The 23,086-nt window shown below is 36.7% G+C and overlaps 1 protein-coding gene across 3 annotated transcripts in view; it reads right to left on the minus strand.

Moving 5' to 3' along the window:
- LOC133660165 (F-actin-uncapping protein LRRC16A-like) overlaps positions 1-23,086 on the minus strand; it is a 178,613-nt gene that overhangs the window by 29,420 nt on the left and 126,107 nt on the right. For all 3 annotated transcript variants that reach the window (XM_062063380.1, XM_062063382.1, XM_062063381.1), the window contains 11 exons: positions 21,094-21,175; positions 20,888-20,987; positions 20,587-20,641; positions 15,072-15,244; positions 14,896-14,964; positions 2,736-2,829; positions 2,440-2,538; positions 945-1,073; positions 735-866; positions 186-361; positions 33-120 (listed from right to left, as the gene is read on the minus strand). In XM_062063380.1, the coding sequence (XP_061919364.1) occupies positions 33-120; positions 186-361; positions 735-866; positions 945-1,073; positions 2,440-2,538; positions 2,736-2,829; positions 14,896-14,964; positions 15,072-15,244; positions 20,587-20,641; positions 20,888-20,987; positions 21,094-21,175 (1,197 nt within the window). The remainder of the gene's footprint in view (positions 1-32; positions 121-185; positions 362-734; positions 867-944; positions 1,074-2,439; positions 2,539-2,735; positions 2,830-14,895; positions 14,965-15,071; positions 15,245-20,586; positions 20,642-20,887; positions 20,988-21,093; positions 21,176-23,086) is intronic.

Consider the following 23,086-nt stretch of genomic DNA (forward strand, 5'->3'; position numbering starts at 1 on the left):
GTAAATTAAGAGCATATTATTGATTAACGCACCAGAGTGTGTTGTGAAGTGGAAAGCGCCTCTAAGATCTCGTCAACAATATGATCGGACAGGAAGGAGGCAAGACTCAGCTTCACCTCACTGACAAGAAAGAAAACAGAGGTTTAGAAAATACGCTACATGTTTTAAATAATAAAAGCACTCACCTAATCTTATTGATGATGTCAATACCGGACTGCTCCAAGAGAGTTTTGGTGACAAAGCTCTTGGGGACGACCATCTTTGCTGAGCTGGCCTTTACAAGGTCTGAGCGAAGGTTACTTCTCTTCATCACGTGAGGACACAGAGACTCCGCTGCGTCCATCATAGATTCCAACAGCGTCTGAATGGATTAAGGAATGTCTGGTATTATATTTATGTGCATATAAACCTCACTACTCTGTAATCCCATGGGATTTAAGACAAAAGCTGTATCAAGTATTCTTCCTTTACAGCGATAATATTTGTATAACACTGTCAGAATTTGAAAAATGTATTTAACTGTTGCTACAAAGTATACCATCTTTTTATCCTGCTTATTTTATAATGTCTGTAGAGGGCGCCCATTCCCCAGTTTTCGTCTCTTACTAATGCACACAATAGACTTCAATATTTCCAGTGAGAATTATGATTCCTGCATTCATGTTCCAACACAAAACACGTTTTGACCTTGCATAATTCACTTTAAGTGCAATTCTTAGTGTCATCTACTATACCTGTAGCTGTTGGTCCATGACGGAAGTCACCTCTCCTGCCATAGACTCCAGTTTCTCCTGAATCGGACCTACTGAAGCCCTGTGAACTTCCTCTCTGGAGGTTGATCCCAGGTGGTAGAGATTAGGGAGGAGCTGGGGCAATGCAAAAATAAGGAAGGTACAAATAATTATATAAATAAAAGAGATTAAAGCACTATTGACTATCCTCACCGTTTTCGAGTTCCTTGCATCTTTGATAAGGCTTTCTGCCGACCTGACGTCTTCCAAAATGATGTCAGTCTCAGAGTTCCTCAGAGAGTTTAGGTGATCCTGCACCTTCACGCAAATCCGGTCCATCATCTAGAAACCAGACACTCAAAGTCAGGCTTTCTGTGGCCCTAAATAATATTTTGTTTGGGGCCCCTTTTCGGTGAGCCTGTTGTAATATAGTTGTCCCTTGCAACATTGCGCTTTGGAGTTTGCTCGTTTCTCTTGTGTTATCTTTTAACCTGCCCATTGTACAGCACTTTGGCTACCCAAAAAGGTAAATTTTAAATGTGCTTTATAAATAAAGATGATTTGATTTGAGGCTTGTAAAAGTGACTATACCGGTGTTATTTCCTGTCTCGAGGCTTTCTTAATGTTAAAACTGTATTTCAAAAGTCATAAAAATGGTTTTTTAGGCTGTAGTTATAAAAATATTGTATTTATAGTTAATTCCGACTTTGTGGAAATTAATTTACCATGGCCGGACCCAGAACCAATTAACAGTGATATACAAGGGTTTACTGTATTACTCTTGGTGACCAGAGGTACATTTGGCTCTGGGAGTGTGTGCACATGAGACACAAATAACAAAAATGCAGTTGAAGTATGTTTATAATTAGATATAAGGAAATAATGTATTATTAATATTTTGCAAGTTATGTAAGGATTTACTTTAATAATCATGTATGAACAATAAACCAAAATACTACATTGACAACTACAATTCAGTTCAATCTAATTAGTTTAATAGTCAGATGTTATATTCCAGATAATGTCCAAAGTTTATACCAAAAGGTGAAAAAAGTAGATGATTGGTTAAAAGGGGAAAGACAAAGTGTTCCCTGTCTCCTACATTGTGAAGCCTATTTCGAAAATGCCATACCGCTTTAAGATTATCGGAAAAAGTAAACAAAACACAACAAACGTAAAATAAAGGTAAAAATTATGAAAAAAAATAGGTCTTGAGACATATATTTAAGGAAGGGGTTTGGCTAGAATATAAACTTGAATAGTACAGTTTAGATATACAAGCGTAAATCTGTTCAAATGATGGCGTTCAAAGTGATATTACATTAGCAATTATTTTGATGTGACTTTGAATGGAGGCGGTTGCAATATTGCTGAATCGAACTAAAACTAATATAAAGGACATGTTGACTCATCACTGAATAATTGTTTAGCAGAAACTAAATATAATTGTATTCATGAGGTCATTCAGTCCATCAAAGTATAACAAGCAAACACCAGGAAAGCACAACAACTATGATGATCAGCTACTAGAGTGACCAGTCAACATAATCATGTGGCCCTAAACAACCACATAGAGTGTTCATGCCAGGGGCCGGCCCTGCTCACAGTTCAAATAAATAACTTTATATTTAGGTATGGGGTACAGTTTACCTGGAGATTGATTCAGATTATGTCAAATGTGTGTTATGAACAATGTGCAGTCACGTACCTGCTGTGTGGTTGTGGTTACAATGCCCTGTTGAAGGCGATATGCCTGCTCTTGTTGGTACTTCCTGGTCTCATGGTTTCTGTACAGATAATTTTCAATCTGTGGGGGAAACAAAACAATGCTGTGACGTGGCTAAATAAAGAAATAGTGCCATTTAACATTGTTTATCAGTTGAGTGAGTTCTAGCATTTCTAAAAAGAAGGCTTTATACCCCTCTCCAGCCTGTGTAGACATCCCTTGTGAAAACCTATGAGACAGATTGTGACTGATGGAACGAATGCAGCTTATTACAATACCTTAAGCAAGGCGTCCTCTGTCTTCTCTGGACTGGCTTTCAAAGCCTGGGAGGCGTCAATGATGGGGATGGGCATGAAACGGATAGTGAAGTTTCTATTGGGAACACAGCCAGAGGACATCACAGTGAGGACAAGGAGGGAACTGGTAACACTAAAACTGCACAGGACTGTACTTTAAAACATGACTGTTAAAATTCTACATTCATATAGTTTAAGAATAGGGTGTGCACCGTATAGTTAACAGCATATGCTGGGAAAGCTACAAATTCATGGTTGCACAGGTAGACAACCACAAGGTAACCATCTTGTGAATTTGTTTCATACATTCCATTTGACAAGCAGATGAAAACACAAATGTGTAACTGTGTAATGTATAGTTATAACCATTAATCGATTTTCTACCGCTTGTCCCTTTCGAGGTTGCAGGGGGTTGCTGGAGCCTATCTCAGCTGCATTCGGGCGGAACCCTTTGACAAAACACTGAACTACAAAGTGGTAAAAAACATGTCATTTGCCATAGATAATATCTTAGAATGTATAACCATTGAAATATGTCAGGAAAAAAAGCAAAAACATATTCATCAGTTGTACATATAGATCACCTAAGTCAAGTATAGAAACATTTGAAGAATGGATCAAGGCAACATACATGGACAATGGTCAAAGAATAATGTTCTTATGTGGTGACTTTAATATTGACTTATTGAACCCCAACAAGCAAAAGTCTATTGATGACTTCATTGATACAATGTACAGCATCAGTCTATATCCTAAAATCACAAAGCCAAGCAGAATCACAGGACACGGTGCCACGCTTATTGATAATATTTTTACCAATGATTTTGATAATAACACTACAAGTGGTCTACTTATAAGCGACGTTAGTGATCATCTGCCAGTTTTTACAATATATGATGGAAACTACAAGAAGAACATGAAAGACAAAAGGACATTTCAAAGACTATGCACAGAGAAGAGGATGACTGCCTTCAAAATTGAGCTACAAAAGCAAGATTGGGACAATGTGTATAATGAAAAAGAGGTTGATGAAGCATATGAACATTTCTTAAACAAGTTCATAATACTTTATGACAAACATTGTCCATGGATACAACTCAGTAACAAGCAGAGAAAGAATAATCAACCATGGATGACAAAATGATTAAAAATGCTTGTAAGAAGAAGAATACACTATATAGAAAATGTATAGCACAAAGAACTATAGAGGCAGAAATTAAGTACAAAAAGTATAAAAACAAGTTAACAGACATACTACGATCATGTAAAAAAGAATATTACAGTGAATTATTGGACAGGAACAAAAATAATATGAGAGCAACATGGGGCATCCTCAATAGCATTATTAAAAATGGAACTAAGAGGGACTACCCTCAATACTTCTTAGATGAAAATAAAAAAAATGACAACATAAAGGAAGTAGTTGAAAGCTTCAATAATTATTTTGTAAATATTGGACCAAAATTGGAAGAAAGGATTCCAGACCCAGTTCCAATTGAGGACTATAATGATACCATAGAGCGAAATCCCAACTCCATGTTCCTCAGTAATGTGACACAGGAGGAAATAGTTACAATTGCAAAAAAATGTAAATCTAAGACTTCAACTGATTGTAACGGAATTGATATGGAAACGATAAAAAAGGTTATTGAAGAGATCTCAGGACCATTAATGTATATTAGTAACCTATCATTTCAAACAGGTACATTTCCAAACAAAATGAAAATAGCTAAAGTTGCACCAATTTATAAGACTGGAGACAAACATCAATTTACAAATTATAGACCTGTTTCTCTACTTCCACAATTTTCTAAAATCATTGAAAAACTGTTCAATAACAGATTAGAAAGTTTCATAAATAAAAATAGAATACTCAAAGAGAACCAATATGGATACAGAGCTAATGTTTCAACTTCAATGGCTTTAATTGAAATTACCGAAGAAATTACCAATGCAATAGATAGTAAAAAATGTGCGGCAACGGTTTTTATGGATCTAACTAAAGCATTTGACACAATTAATCACACTATTTTAATCAAAAAACTAGAACGATATGGCATCAGAGGGTTAGTCTTAAACTGGATAAGAAGTTATCTAACGAACAGGAAACAATACGTGAAGCTAGGCGAACACACGTCTACAACGCTAAATATATCCTGTGGTGTACCTCAGGGATCAATACTACGACCTAAATTATTCAATCTCTATATAAATGACATTTGTAAAGTTACAAAAGATTCAAAGTTAGTATTATTTGCGAATGATACAACAGCGTTTTGTTCAGGAGAGAACACACAGGAGATAATACAAATAATAACAGAAGAAATTAACAAATTAAAAAGATGGTTTGACAAAAACAGACTATCGTTGAATCTTAGTAAAACTAAAATAATGCTATTTGGTAACAGTAGAAGAGAAAGTCAAACACAAATACAAATAGACGGAATAGAAATTGAAAGAGTAAATGAAACCAAATTTCTAGGTATAATGATTGATGATAAATTGAACTGGAAATCTCACGTAAAAAATATACAACATAAAGTTGCAAGAAACACGTCAATAATGAATAAAGCAAAACATGTTCTAGACCAAAAATCCCTTCATATTCTCTACTGCTCACTAATGTTACCATATCTGAGCTACTGTGTAGAAATATGGGGAAATAATTACAAAAGTACACTTCATTCATTAACTGTGTTACAAAAAAGATCAGTTAGAATAATACATAATGTTGGATATAGAGAACATACAAACCCTTTATTTATTGAATCAAAAATACTGAAATTCCATGACATAGTGAATTTGCAGACAGCTAAAATTATGCACAAAGCAAACTATAACCTGCTACCCAAGAATATACAACAATTCTTCTCAAAAAAAGAGGAGAAATATAATCTTAGAGAAAAACGTAATTTAAAACATTTGTTTGCACGTACAACACTTAAGACCTTCAGTATATCAGTATGTGGAATTAAATTATGGAATGGATTAAGCAAAGCAATCAAACAATGTACTAATGTGATACACTTCAAGAAACTCTTCGAACTTAAAGTGTTTACAAAGTACAAAGAAGAAGAACCATGACAAACATTCTCAATTTATTTCATCCATCCATTCATTCATTCTTAAAGTAATCTTACTTATCTCATCATATGAAATATGACTTACTTCACCAATTATTATTATTACATTCTTACTATTATTTATTTTTATTGTGATTACTTATGGAGTTTATTGTGAAAAAATTGTGAACAGGAAGTGAACAAAAAGTTTTGCAACTGTTATGTAAAGAAAAGGGGTAGGATTAAATAAGCTCTGCTTTTTCCTACTCCTTTTCGAACATGTTGAAAAGAGAAACTGGAAATTGTGATGTATCATGTTGTATGCTTGCATGTTCGAAATAAACTCAAACTCAAATAATTGAACATCCTAATTAGTCCTGGCAAATGATTAATTAACATAACAATTTCGATTAACAGTGATATTCCCCCCAAAATACTTGCTTGCATAATTTAAATTGACTAAAATTAACTATAACATACTGTAATATTTGAACACGAATGCAATGTTATTGTCAATATTTTTTAATCCACCATATGCATGACGATGGATAGTGTCAGTACTGTCAATACAACTAGTGAGTGTGCCACACACTTACTGAGGCGTCATTTGCCCATCACTTCCGTATAGCAACCCGCATCGCCTTTCAGGTAACCGTCCGTGGTTAAGGTAAAAAAGCATATGCCGTCAAAATAAATTGGGTGATTAATCTGCATTTCTAGATGATTAATGCAATCATTTAAAAAAATAAATTAAAAAATTGCATGCTTAACATGTTTTAATTTTGACAGCCTTTGTCTTCATATGATAGCATTATTTTACAAGGACATGACATTCTGACCTGTATTTACACAAACACATTTATTGTAGCTTTTGTACACAATACGGTAGATGAATGTGACATTGTAACTATAAATCAATAGTACTCCAACAATTGCTACCATGAATATTAGGCTTCAGTTTACACTATTCTTATCTATAAAGCTTTTAGTCCCATTTACTAGTGTCTAGGTTTAGTGGCTGAAACCTTGTTTTTCCTATTATACTGAAAAATACCTACTTTTTGCATTCTATGGCAAGCTAGAATGCTAAATGTTTTAGTACAATGCAAATAGTGGTTACTTTTCTTTTAGACAAATCTGACACAAATACTTCAGTGCCAGTGTATGACATCCTTTCCCATTGGGTCGATTCAAAATAAGGTTGACAGTTTGTTTCCGATGTAAACTTTCATTATTATAAAGTCAACATTTTATAAATAACCATTTACATATAATATGCTACACCGCCTATACTGGAAAGTAGGTTAAAGGTTGTTTAAAAATTCCTATTTAAGTACAAAACATTAGCATCAACATGTCTAACAAATCCAAAAAAAATCAAACATTAATGGGCAGTAAGCATTAGGGTATTGTCAAACCTTATGAACGGTTTGATGCAGAAAAAGAAAAAAGGGCATAAGGAAATTGAATTGCACAAAGCTCACACAGAACAGAAAATGTCATTTCAATAATGAAATACAGTGAAGGGAATTGGGGGAGATGTAACTTTAAGGAAAGCGAGAAAAGACGATGAAGGCAAAAGAAGTGTGTCTATAGATGTGTCCCAGATGACAATTTAGATGGAGGCACATTTCACACTCACACGCCCACATTATGATCAGAAGAAACAAAAGCCTGCTGGATTCCATCACCTCAAACACTCATCTTTGTCTCTCTAGAACTCTTCTACTGTCACCTTGCTACAAATGCTTTTATGTTGCAAATGCTTGTGACTCACATATGAACTTGAAGTGCCATCCCATTCCTAACCCATAGGGTTCAATATGATGTCGGTCCACCTTTTGCAGCTATTACAGCTTCAACTCTTCTGGGAAGGCTTTCCACAAGGTTGCAGACTGTGTTTATAGGAATTTTCGACTTTTCTTCCAAAAGCGTATTGGTGAGGTCACACACTGATGTTGGTCGAGAAGGCCTGGCTCTCAGTGTCCGTTCTAATTCATCCCAAAGGTGTTCTATCGGGTTCAGGTCAGGACTCTGGGACTAAGGGGCCAAGCCCAACTCCTGAAAACAACCCCACACCATAATTCCTCCACCAAATTTAATTCTCGGCTCAATGCAGTCCGAAATGTACCGTTCTCCTGGCAACCTCAAAACCCAGACTCGTCCATCAGATTGCCAGATGGAAAAGCTTGATTCATCACTACAGAGAAAGCGTCTCGACTGCTCTAGAGTCCAGTGGCGACGTGCCTTACACCACTGGAGCATTCAAAGTTCCTTTCACTGGAACTAAGGGGCCAAGCCCAACTCCTGAAAAACAACCGCACACCATAACTCGTCCACCAAATTTCATTCTCGGCTCAATGCAGTCCGAAATGTACCGTTCTCCTGGCGACCTCAAAACCCAGACTCGTCCATCAGATTGCCAGATGGAAAAGCGTCATTCATCACTCTAGAGAACGCGTCTCCACTGCTCTAGAGTTCAGTGGCGACGTGCTTTACACCACTGCATCCCACGCTTTGCATTGGACTTGTTGATGTATGGCTTAGATACAGCTGTTCGGCCATGGAAACCCATTCCATGAAGCGCTCTGCGTACTGTATGTGGGCTAATTGGAAGGACACATGAAGTTTGGAGCTCTGTAGCAACTGTGCAGAAAGTCGGCGACCTCTTTGCACTATGCGCTTCAGCATACGCTGACCCCTCTCTTGTCAGTTTACGTGGCCTACCACTTGGTGGCTGAGTCGCTGTTGTTCCCAAACTCTTTCATTTTCTTATAATAAAGTCGACAGATGACTTTGGAATATTTAGGAGCGAGGAAATTTCACGACTGGATTTGTTGCACAGGTGGCATCCTATGACAGTTCCACGCTGGAAATCACTGAGCTCTTGAGAGCGGCCCATACTTTCACAAATGTTTGTAGAAACAGTCTCCATGCCTAAGTGCTTGATTTTATACACCTGTGGCCAGGCCAAGTGATTAGGACACCTGATTCTGATCATTTGGATGGGTGGCCAAATACTTTTGGCAATATATATATATATATATATATATATATATATATATATACATATATATATATATATATATATGTATATATATATATATATATATATATATATATATATATACATATATATATATATATATATATATACATATATATATATATATATATATATATATATATATATATATATATATATATATATATATATATATATATATATATATATATATATATATATATAATATAGATAGAGAGAGAGAGAGAGAGAGAGAGAGAGAGAGAGAGAGAGAGAGAGAGAGAGAGAGAGAGAGAGAGAGAGAGAGAGAGAGGGAGAGAGAGAGATAAAGATTATTTATGCATTTAATTATTGTTTACTTACTATGGTATATTATTATTTATGTATTAACTGTTCTGTTACAGAAAACAAGGAAATGGGATAAAATTGCTTTGTATGAAAAGGGGTAGAATTAAATAAGATCATCTTATATTCTACCGCTTGTCCCTCTCGGGGTCGCGAGGAATGCTGGAGTATATATATATATATACACATATACATACATACATAAATATATATAGATATACATAAACATGTATATACATACACATACAGTATATACATACACACATACATATATACACACACATATATACATACATACATATATAGTGAACATTTGTATTAAAATAAAATGCATGTTTTATTAATATCGATTAGTCTATCCCAGGGGTCGGCAACCCGCGGCTCCGGAGCCGCATGCGGCTCTTTGACCACTCTGGTAAAAAACATGTCATTTGCCATAGATAATATCTTAGAATGTATAACCATTGAAATATGTCAGGAAAAAAGCAAAAACATATTCATCAGTTGTATATATAGATCACCTAAGTCAAGTATAGAAACATTTGAAGAATGGATCAAGGCAACTTACATGAACAATGATCAAAGAATAATGTTCTTATGTGGTGACTTTAATATTGACTTATTGAACCCCAACAAGCAAAAGTCTATTGATGACTTCATTGATACAATGTACAGCATCAGTTTATATCCTAAAATCACAAAGCCAAGTAGAATCACAGGACAATGTGCCACGCTTATTGATAATATTTTTACCAATGATTTTGATAATAACACTACAAGTGGTCTACTTATAAGCGACGTTAGTGATCATCTGCCAGTTTTTACAATATATGATGGAAACTACAAGAAGAACATGGAAGACAAAAGGACATTTTGAAGACTATGCACAGAGAAGAGGATGACTGCCTTCAAAATTGAGCTACAAAAGCAAGATTGGGACAATGTGTATAATGAAAAAGAGGTTGATGAAGCATATGAACATTTCTTAAACAAGTTCATAATACTTTATGACAAACATTGTCCATGGATACAACTCAGTAACAAGCAGAGAAAGAATAACCAACCATGGATGACAAAAGGATTAAAAAATGCTTGTAAGAAGAAGACCCCGACTTAAACAAGTTGAAAAACTTATTCGGGTGTTACCATTTAGTGGTCAATTGTACGGAATATGTACTTCACTGTGCAACCTACTAATAAAAGTCTCAATCAATCAATCAATCAATCAAAGAATACACTATATAGAACATTTATAGCACAAAAAACTATAGAGGCAGAAATTAAGTACAAAAAGTATAAAAACAAGTTAACAGACATACTACGATCATGTAGAAAATAATATTACAGTGAATTATTGGACAGGAACAAAAATAATATGAGAGCAACATGGGGCATCCTCAATAGCATTATTAAAAATGGAACTAAGAGGGACTACCCTCAATACTTTTTAGATGAAAATAAAAAAAATGACAACATAAAGGAAGTAGTTGAAAGCTTCAATAATTATTTTGTAAATATTGGACCAAAATTGGAAGAAAGGATTCCAGACCCAGTTCCAATTGAGGACTATAATGATACCATAGAGCGAAATCCCAACTCCATGTTCCTCAGTAATGTGACACAGGAGGAGATAGTTACAATCGTGAAAAAATGTAAATCTAAGACTTCAACTGATTGTAACGGAATTGATATGGAAACGATAAAAAAGGTTATTGAAGAGATCTCAGGACCATTAATGTATATTGGTAACCTATCATTTCAAACAGGTACATTTCCAAACAAAATGAAAATAGCTAAATTTGCACCAATTTATAAGACTGGAGACAAACATCAATTTACAAATTATAGACCTGTTTCTCTACTTCCACAATTTTCTAAAATCATTGAAAAACTGTTCAATAACAGATTAGAAAGTTTCATAAATAAAAATAGAATACTCGAAGAGAACCAATATGGATACAGAGCTAATGTTTCAACTTCAATGGCTTTAATTGAAATTACAGAAGAAATTACCAATGCAATAGATAGTAAAAAATGTGCGGCAGCAGTTTTTATGGATCTAACTAAAGCATTTGACACAATTAATCACAATATTTTAATCAAAAAACTAGAACGATATGGCATCAGAGGGTTAGTCTTAAACTGGATAAGAAGTGATCTAACGAACAGGAAACAATACGTGAAGCTAGGCGAACACACGTCTACAACGCTAAATATATCCTGTGGTGTACCTCAGGGATCAATATTAGGACCTAAATTATTCAATCTCTATATAAATGACATTTGTAAAGTTACAAAAGATTTAAAGTTAGTATTATTTGCGGATGATACAACAGCGTTTTGTTCAGGAGAGAACACACAGGAGATAATACAAATAATAACAGAAGAAATTAACAAATTAAAAAGATGGTTTGACAAAAACAGACTATCGTTGAATCTTAGTAAAACTAAAATAATGCTATTTGGTAATAGTAGAAGAGAAAGTCAAACACAAATACAAATAGACGGAATAGAAATTGAAAGAGTAAACGAAACCACATTTCTAGGTATAATGATTGATGATAAATTGAACTGGAAATCTCACGTAAAAAATATACAACATAAAGTTGCAAGAAACACGTCAATAATGAATAAAGCAAAACATGTTCTAGACCAAAAATCCCTTCATATTCTCTACTGCTCACTAGTGTTACCATATCTGAGCTACTGTGTAGAAATATGGGGAAATAATTACAAAAGTACACTTCATTCATTAACGGTGTTACAAAAAAGATCAGTTAGAATAATACATCATGTTGGATATAGAGAACATACTAACCCTTTATTTATTGAATCAAAGATACTGAAATTCCACGACATAGTGAATTTGCAAACAGCTAAAATTATGCACAAAGCAAACTATAACCTGCTACCCAAGAATATACAACAATTCTTCTCAAAAAAAGAGGAGAAATATAATCTTAGAGAAAAACGTAACTTAAAACATTTGTTTGCACGTACAACACTTAAGACCTTCAGTATATCAGTATGTGGAATTAAATTATGGAATGGATTAAGCAAAGCAATCAAACAATGTACTAATATGATCCACTTCAAGAAACTCTTCAAACTTAAAGTGTTTACAAAGTACAAAGAAGAACCATGACAAACATTCTCAAATTATTTCATCCATTCATTCAATCATTCTTAAAGTAATCTTACTTATCTCATCATATGAAATATGACTTACTTCACCAATTATTATTATTAAATTCTTACTATTATTTATTTATTTATTTTTATTGTGATTACTTATGGAGTTTATTGTGAATAAATTAAGAACAGGAAGTGAACAAAAAGTTTTAGCAACTGTTATGTAAAGAAAAGGGGTAGGATTAAATAAGCTCTGCTTCTTCCTACTCCTTTTCGAACATGTTGAAAAGAGAAACTGGAAATTGTGATGTATCATGTTGTATGCTTGCATGTTCGAAATAAACTCAAACTCAACTCAACTCTGATGCGGCTCAGCTGCATACTTGCCGACCCCCCCGATTTTCCCAGGTGATTTTTGGATCTCAGTGCCTCTCCTAGATAACTCCCAGGGAAAATATAATCCTATTTTCACTCTAATTACTAAATTAAGGGAGTGCCCTAATTGCACTGTAGTAATTGTTCTCTATAGCATTTACAAACAGCATGCCAGCCCGGCCACATGTTGTATGTAGCTTTTACTTGCACACTAGGGATGTGCGTATCGATCCTGTGGTATCGATATATCGATACTCACACGCTACTCATTTGGCATCACTTTTCTGAAAAAAGTATCGATATAAACCAAAAAACGGCGTGTGGGGGGGTGCAAGCATCACTTTCAGATGTTTTTGATGACTTACTTAACTTACTATGTGCTGGGACACCCCTGTACCTGGCAGAGTATAGAGCTGGCCCAGTCACGTGACAGGAGACAGCGAATGAGCGTCGTCAACGTGCAACACACACACAGCCAGCCGACAGCGATGCAGCCAGACATATCCAGTGTTGTCCAATTGTTGACTTAAAACAGGCATTGTTTTTTTTTGTTTTTTAGTAATGTTTACTGAATATTTTTGTTTAAATGATTATCCTAAATTCAAATAATTTCCACACAGGGGAATTTACTGTTAGTTGAAAATTGCTTGAGTATTTAAAACAAGATAAGAGATACAATTTGGAGATTCTTCATCTTTGCATTACAGTTTTATTTTTTTCCAAGAAAATCTTGAATATATGATTGAATGTGATTTTGGTTTTAATCTGTAACATGATTTCTTACATTTCGAAAACATTAGCCTACCGTATTTCATATTTCATTAATTACTAATTATATCACAAACTTTAAAAAATAACTGCAGCTTCTTGCAATTCGGATTTGACTGTTAATTTGAAAGCCCTAATATTTAAATATTATTATATATAATATATAGTTATTATTATATATAATATTTAATTTATTTTTCACATTTATGTTATTTATTTTAATTGTACTTTTATTATATATTGACCATAATAAATGTGGTATAAATGGTCTGTATTTGTCTAGTGATTTGTCTTAAATAATAACAATAGTAATAATATTTTTAACTGACAAAAAATTGCCAATAAGAAATTATTGGTATCGGTATCGGTATCGATGAAAATGCAACAAAAAGTATCGGTATCGTATCGAATCCTAAAAGTGTGGTATTGCCCATCCCTATTGCACACAAAGGAGACAGCAAAGCATACTTACTCATCAGCCACACAGCTTACACTGACGGTAGCCGTATCAAACAACTTTAACACTGTTACGTTACAAATATGCGCCACACTGTGAACCCACACCAAAAAAGAATGAAAAACACATTTCTGGAGAACATCCCACCGTAACACAACATAAACACAACACAACCAATACCCAGAATCCCATGCAGCCCTAACTCTTCCGGTCTAGATTGTACACCCCCGCTACCACCAAATCCCCCCACACATCAACCCCCCCCTCCGTGCATTGGTTGAGCGGAAGAGTTAGGGCTGCATGGGATTCTGGGTATTGGTTGTGTTGATGTTGTGTTACAGTGCAGATGTTCTCCAGAAATGTGTTTGTCATTCTTTTTTGGTGTGGGTTCAAAGTGTGGCGCATATTTGTAACGTAACAGTGTTAAAGTTGTTTTATAAGGCTACCGTCAGTGTAAGATGTGTGGCTGCTGACCTAGTACGCCTTGCTGTCACTTACGTGAGCCAGCTGAAACTGCATTCTACATGTGGTCGAGCAGGTACACTGTTTGGGCAGGCTGGAGAGGGCGCCAAAAGCAGTGCCATCACGCCCTGATATTCGGGAGTCTCCCGGAAAAAATGAGAGGGTTGGCAAGTAGGACACTATCAAGCGCCATTCATTCAAAACTCGCGGGCCGCACTAACATCAAATTTCCACATTAAAGTGTGTGCCGGTGCGTGTGTCTGAGACCCCTGGTTAACATAGCACAAAGCATTTAAGCTTTGTATGCTGTGTTTTTCATTTTAAATTTAAAATTTTTTTTTGTGGCTCCCATTATTTTCTTTAATTTGTGAAACTTGCCAAAATGGCTCTTTGAGTGGTAAAGGTTGCCGACCCCTGGTCTATCCCTATTTCCTCCTCATGTCGCTCTTTATATTTAACGTCATCTTACAATAATCTGGTTGCATTCATTACACAGATGCATATTAAGAGCCATACTTTTCCAAAGCTGCTGCGACATCCTGTAGGCCTTGTGGACCAGTGTTGTTTTTGTCCCAGATCACTGTCCTGCAAAGACAAAAACATTATTATACAAGTGATGGTTAAACTAGTGTTTAGGTACGCCATGTAGTTTTGCGTAAGAAACTACAAGTATAGACATGTTAGTCATTCACCTGAGTTTGGAGTTGATCTGCAATGCCTTGGCCAGCATTTTGGCGCCCATGTCGCCCATTGCGTTGCCGCTGATGTCTATTCTGGTAAGCGACGAGTTGCTGCCCAGCGCGTTCAGAACAATGGTTAGATCGCTCTTTAGTCGAGAGTCGCCTAGAGACAGGGAAGTGAGGGGCTGGATAGTGGGGGAAAAAGTAATGTGAGAAAAGATTACAGGTATATCTTAAATATGTTGTATTCATAGTTTTTGGACCAATTCTGCCATTTTTTAAGCATCCTTAGAGGTACAGTATTCAGCCTTTGAGTCTAACACATTCAAAATAATTTATTTTTAATGAATCCATCGAGTGTCAGATTTATTTTATTTCAAGTAAACTCTGTGTGAAGTGTTAAGCCAATAGAGAATTAGCATCAAACCAGACAGAGCATTATAATTTCATGTGTTGCTGGAAAATTATTTACATGTGCATGTACACACAGCAGACAATAAACTTGCAAATTTCGCCAGCTACAAGTCCCATTAGTTGTTCAGAGTTGTAAAAAACCCAAAACCAGTTCCATTTCGTTTTTTTGAGGTGGTCTGTCATAGGGACCCAAGCACATACCTGTATACTGTACAGCAGATTTTTACAGCTAAATCTACAAAGCCCAAAACCAGTGAAGTTGGCACGTTGTGTAAATCGTAAATAAAAAACGAATACAATAATTTGCAAATCCTTTTCAACCTATATTCAATTGGATACACTGCAAAGACAAGATACTCAACATTCGAACTGGTAAACTTTGTTATTTTTTGCAAATATTAGCTCATTTGGAATTTGATGCCTGCAACATGTTTCAAAAAAGCTGGCACAACTGGCAAAAAAGACTGAGAAAGTTGAGGAATGCTCATTAAACACTTATTTGGAACATCCCACAGGTGAACAGGCTAATTGGGAACAGGTGGGTGCCATGATTGGGTATAAAAGCAGCTTCTATGAAATGCTCAGTCATTCACAAACAAGGACGGGGCGAGGATCCCCACTTTGTGAACAAATGCGTGAGCAAATTGTCGAACAGTTTAAGAACAACATTTCTCAACAAGCTATTGCAAGAAATTTAGGGATTTCACCATCTACGGTCAAAAGGTTCAGAGAATCTGGAGAAATCACTGCTTGTAAGTGGAAAGGTCGAAAACCAACATTGAATGCACGTGACCTTCAATCCCTCAGGCGGTACTGAATCAAAAACCGACATCAGTGTGTAAAGGATATCACCACATGGGCTCAGGAACACTTCAGAAAAACACTGTCAGTAACGACGGTTCGTCGCTACATCTGTACGTGCAAGTTAAAACTCTACTATGCAAAGTGTAAGCCATTTATCAACAACACCCACAAACACCGCCGGCTTCGCTGGGCCCGAGCTCATCTGAGATGGACTGACGCAAAGTGGAAAAGTGTTCTGTGTCTGACGAGTCCACATTTCAAATTTTTTTGGAAACTGTGGACGATGTGTAACATTTGACAACCAAACAATTAAACAAGGCGACTCGGTAAAGAATCTGGGTATTATCTTCGACCCAACTCTCTCGTTTGAGTCACACATTAAGAGTGTTACTAAAACGGCCTTCTTTCATCTCCGTAATATCGCTAAAATTCGTTCCATCTTGTCCACTAGCGACGCTGAGATCATTATTCATGCGTTCGTTACGTCTCGTCTCGATTACTGTAACGTATTATTTTCGGGTCTCCCTATGTCTAGCATTAAAAGATTACAGTTGGTACAAAATGCGGCTGCAAGGCTTTTGACAAAAACAAGAAAGTTTGATCATATTACGCCTATACTGGCTCACTTGCACTGGCTTCCTGTGCACTTAAGATGCGACTTTAAGGTTTTACTACTTACGTATAAAATACTACACGGTTTAGCTCCAGCCTATCTCGCCGATTGTATTGTACCATATGTCCCGACAAGAAATCTGCGTTCAAAGAACTCCGGCTTATTAGTGATTCCCAGAGCCAAAAAAAGTCTGCGGGCTATAGAGCGTTTTCTATTCGGGCTCCAGTACTCTGGAATGCCCTCCCGGTAACAGTTAGAGATGCTACCTCAGTAGAAGCATTTAAGTCCCATCTTAAAACTCATTTGTATAATCTAGCCTTTAAATAGACCACCCTTTTTTAGACCAGTTGATCTGCCGTTTCTTTTCTTCTCTCCTCTTCTCCCCTGTCCCTTGCGAGGGGGAGTTGCATAGGTCCGGTGGCCATGGATGAAGTGCTGGCTGTCCAGAGTCGGGACCCCGGGTGGACCACTAGCCTGTGCATCGGTTGGGGACATCTCTGCGCTGCTGACCCGTCTCCGCTCGGGATGGTTTCCTGTTGGCCCCGCTGTGGACTGGACTCCCGCTGATGTGTTGGATCCACTGTGGACTGGACTTTCACAATGTTATGTCAGACCCACTCGACATCCATTGCTTTCGGTCTCCCCTAGAGGGGGGGGGGGGGGGGGGGGGGGGTTACCCACATATGCGGTCCTCTCCAAGGTTTCTCATAGTCATTCACCGACGTCCCACTGGGGTGAGTTTTTCCTTGCCCGTATGTGGGCTCTGTACCGAGGATGTCGTTGTGGCTTGTGCAGCCCTTTGGGACACTTGTGATTTGGGGCTATATAAATAGACATTGATTGATTGATTGAAGTTCAAAACCCAGCATCTGTGATGGTATGGGGGTGTATTAATGCAAACAAATTATTTGCAAAAAAAATTACGTTTCTCAGTTTGAACATTAAATATCTTGTCTTTGCAGTGTATTCAATTGAATATAAGTTGAAAAGGATTTGCAAATCATTGTATTCTCTTTTTATTTACAATTTACACAACGTGCCAACTTCACTCACTAGTTTTGGGTTTTGTAAATGATGGCATTTTATCACGCCTTTGTCCTAAACGTTTCACAATATAGCCTCTCAGTTATGCACAGATGGCTGGAGGACGACCAAGCAAGAGGGCCTGTCTGATCTTGTGTTGCATGCTGGGTAAAAAAGCAAAGCCCGGACCCAGATGTTTACCTTAAAAAATGAAGCAGTTGGTTTTATATGCTGATTGTAATTTATTTGCACTACTAAAAATATGACAAGCGCATCTAATTGAATAGATTATTCCAAAGGAATGGTCCATGTGTCGAGAAAATGTAGTTATATGTCCCATTTGTCGCCTTTGGCAAAATCCTAATGACTCACATTCCCTAATTAATCATCAATATTAAGAAATCCTTACCAGGGGTTTGCATACCTGCCCTGTTTAATTACAGTGAGAAAATGAGGAAATGTAACTCTGCAGGGAAAAAAAAGACCTTACTTTGGAGTGAAATTAACCGTTCATTAAAAAGATGGATTGCGTTTGATAATATAATGAGAAGCTTCTGGGAACATGATTGGAAATATTGCTTTATCTCAGGATTGCAGCCTGTGATATATCATTAGAGGATAAGGTTTATTATTGCATTTCTCTCTATTTTTTAGTCATAGTGTTTTGACAAAAATGTATGTATGTATTTTAGTTTTAGTCAAATTGTAGTCATCTAAATTTATTTAGTTTTAGTCAAAGGAAAAAATTACACAAATTTAGTCGACTAAAATATAAAGTATAAAAGATAAGGCCTCTTTAAAGTTTATTTGAAAGCACTTTTATTTAGACTACCTGTAAAGCATTTGTTTAACACAAAAGGAGCATGATCTTATGGTAAGTGACGATGTAGTTAGTCATGTTTGGCTCCACAGGTCAATGCCAATAAATAAGCACTTGTTCTAGTTTTTCAATGCTACGTCTCTGGCAAAGCAGGTATGTAGGTGTGTTTTGAAATGAAGTTTTAATGCATGCTTTAATCATAATTTCTTCATGAGTGCCGCAGAACCGAAAATTTCATCCATCCATTTTCTACCACGTGTCCCTCACGGAGTCGCTGGGGGCTGGAGCCCTTTAGTAATAATCTTTAATTTACAGTTGTGTAGATGTCACGATGACCGGTGATTGCATCACGCGTCAACAATTAAATGTTCCCTCTTTACTTTCTCTCAGGGGTACACATATGAGGAACATGTTAAATCCGTATATTTTGGTTTTGGCGATGAGACATCAAACTTCTTATCTCACAATGGAAAAGCATCTCAGTAGCTCTCCTTTGTAACCGACTCCCAGCCCCTCTTTCATGTGTACATGTATTCTGAACTTGTCCCACCAATCGACAAGTGGAAATTAAATACGACTGAATTTCGTTTCTGTCAACATTTTCGTCTCGTTTTTATTCTTTAACTAAAATATCAGTTACCTTTGTTATAGTCTTAGTCAATGTGCATTTGTTTTGATTAGTTTTTGTCTTATTTACGTTAGGGAAAAATTGGTTGTGGACAATAACTAAAATGAAAATTATTAGTCAACAAAATTAACACTGTTGAATTAAGGTCAGATTTTGTCAAGTACTGGTTGTTTATATTTATCAGCTTTCCTGACACAACATGCAACATTTGACAAATAAGCAAACATAACAAAATGACCAACCGTCTGAGCATTAAAGAAAAAATAATGTACCGTTATTGGCCATTGCACCAAAATCAGTACTATTTACTTTTTGTAATTCTCACAATTACACCCTGGACAAGTCGCCACCTCATCACAGGGCCAACACAGATAGACAGACAACATTCACATTCACACACAAGGGCCCATTTAGTGTTGCCAATCAACCTCTCCCCAGGTGCATGTCTTTGGAGGTGGGAGGAAGCCGGAGTACCCGGAGGGAACCCACGCAGTCACGGGGAGAACATGCAAACTCCACACAGAAAGATCCCGAACCCGGGATTGAACTCAGGACTACTCAGGACCTTCGTATTGTGAGGCACATGCACTAACCCCTGTGTCACCGTGCTGCCGCACTTTCATCATATTAAACATAAATTAACTGTACAGACAATTATTTGAATGAGAACATTGTACAAGTTATGTTTTGTACAATAGGAAGGGGATTCATAAGGCCCCATTTGTCACGGTTTACCTGATACGTGAAACATGACAAATTGGGGTGTGCAGTATCTACTTTAGCCGCCAGATGGCAGTAGAGTGTTAAATATCATCAAATGTGTTTTATGGCAATTCTAACTTTGATCACAGCGCCAGTCGCTATGTAGAGTGGTGCGTTTCATCTTTTTAAGCAGACTGCATTTCAAAATGATTAACCCCCCTCTTCCTTTCACACGAGATCTACCAGGAATGGGGCCATATGAATCCCTTCTCTACTGTATAATGAAACGGAAATGAAGTAAAACGCAGCTTGACCATCCCAAAAGAACGAGGAAGCAGGAATATGTTTGCAGATCCATAATCACCTACAGTAATAACGTTTAACTCATTGATGGAAATGATAAAGCCTTGTGATGATTGACTAATTGTATTACCATAATTGTGCTGAGCAGCCGAACCACTATATGTCAAAATCATCATAGATCATTCTTAGACCCATACAGACAAGCAAATGAAAAACTCACCGACTCTTCTTCCTGGATCATATGGACCAGACTATCCAACACTGGAGCAAGGTTTCTAAATCAGACAATAGAGGACAATAAAAGCACACTGAATGTTCCATCCATCCATCCATTTTCTACCGCTTGTCTCTTTCGGGGTCGTGGGGTGTGCTGGAGCCTATCTCAGCTGCAATCGGGCGGAAAGTGGGGTAAAAAAGCTAATTTTTATTATGTCCAGCAATATATTTCTGATGGCATCCTCCATTACGAGAGTGGACACTTTTTTTTTATCAGTGTATTGGCCCTGTTTACTTGTACTTACTTGGACTTGATGTTGTTGAAGTTCTTTCCTAAAGACAAGTGTCTTATAGAGCGGTTTTTAGCCAACCATATGAGCAGAGTGGACAGATCAGAGTCCAGGCCTGGATTAAACCGAAACGAAGATCAGAAATGTTATTCTAACTGACCATTTCCTCTTAGAGTTGGCAAGTGAACACTGAAAAGTCAGAAGAGAGAGTAAAGTCTCACCATTGTCAGAGATATCTAGACTGGAGATGTTTGGAATCTCTGCAATGCAACCTTCCAGTATTTGGGAGCCTCCAGACCGCAACTGTTGCAAAAGAGTACAAACTGAAGTCACACAACTACTTAGACACACATAATGCACCAGACAAAGTTGAATAGTTCACCAATATGTGAGAAACCACTGGAAGTCAGGGGTTTTCTCAATAGTTGCTGCACGGAAACTCATAGTCAACCAAAAAGACATTGAATCAGACTAACAAATGTACTGACTTACATAAAGTAAGAATGCAAAAACAATATGACTTAAACAGCAAAACATAAGTGCCGTACATGCAACTATGGATGGCAAATGTAAGGAAAATAAATGTGTTTTAATGACAGAAATTGGAATACATACTGGCCACAACATTAGGTACACTAATGTCATAGACTACAACAGTTGAGTTGACATAATATAATGCCCACAGGGGATAGAGTAATACCTTGGTTATCGTATATACCACGCTTTGTAAGATTCTGTTTTCGAATAAAAAGTTTGCCCTGGTATCTGTATACCAAACGATTATCTCACTAACCGGTTATCACACCGCTAAACATTTCCCCTAAACCTGCAGCCATGTTTGCCTGCGTGTCATTCCGCAAAATTGAGTACCCAAATGAAGAATCTTATACCTTGGTAACTCAGACCAGTACAACTGATAAATGACTCACCATAGGGCCAAAAAAAGTTGCAAGTGTCAGTCAACCATTTCCTGATACAAAAGGGTGAGAAACACTATTGAATTTATAGCAAACTTCTATATGAAGGTGGCTCCCCCCCACCCTCCTCCATCTGCCCTTACAGTCCTCAATAAAGGTGATGTTAAACGTATCCATTTAATTCATCATTTATATATTTTTTCCATTGCTTTCTGCATTTAAAACTATAGTAAACCCTCAATTATCCCTGTTAGTTGGTTCCAGGCTGAGCCAAGGTAAATTAATTCCTGTGAAGTAAGATTTATTAATCGAATATTTTCATTAGCAGAGCATTAGAAAAACTTGTTTACGACCTTCTAAATACATGTTTTTACATTGTAAGAGACCTCTAGACATTAAATAACACTCTTTAGTCACCTTTATACTCATTTAATCCAATATAGTAATGCTGCCCAAGGCTGAGCTAATTACTGGCCTTGATACTGAACAGCATGCTCAGATTGATTTGGTCTTATTTAGTCGCCGTTATTATTGTGGTAATAATATTTTTTAGTTCATTTAGCCATTTAAATGCTTGAAAATACTCACTTTGAGCCAAAAATATGTAGCACATGCACAAAAAATCTACTATAAAATGGAAGCCGCAAACTTTGAAGTGGGGTGTATAACTATTCTTTGTTTTATGTTCATATTTGTGGGTGTCTGGAACAGGTTAATTGGAGTTGCAGTATTTCTTTTGGAAAAAACTGCTTCAGTTTTTACTTTATTCATTTTGGAGCGAGTTACAAAAACCGAGGCACCACTGTAATGAAAATTGTTGTCAAGGCAGAGTTTCTCTATTGAATCTTATTAGATTGGGTAGGTGTACCTAATGTAGTGGCCAGTAATTATAAATACAGTAAAAGGGGCACGTCATATAAAACAATGACATGGATAATGGAGCACAACAGAGTTTCACCTCGTTAAATCAGTTCATTACACACAAAATGAGGGTGGAAATGATTTTAAAGTGAGGAAGATGATCATTATTTAGAAACAGTGAACCTACACCAGATGTGCAAATAAAAATGAAGAGCGATGAGAAGTTAATTAGTAAGCAGGAGCACATTGGTACTTACACAATGGCCAAGCTTACAGAGGCATTAGGGGGAGAGAACAGCGTGTCAGATGGAAGCCAACAATTAGAAACAACAAAACACATTGATGCTTAATGACCATACAGTATATTCACGCTAAACACCGCTGACACACACAGATTTGCATCAAGAGGTCCACGTCTTGTGTGCCGTTCAGAGCA

This window comes from Entelurus aequoreus, linkage group LG11 (genome assembly GCF_033978785.1).
Source record: "Entelurus aequoreus isolate RoL-2023_Sb linkage group LG11, RoL_Eaeq_v1.1, whole genome shotgun sequence".
Taxonomy (NCBI): Eukaryota; Metazoa; Chordata; class Actinopteri; order Syngnathiformes; family Syngnathidae; genus Entelurus; species Entelurus aequoreus.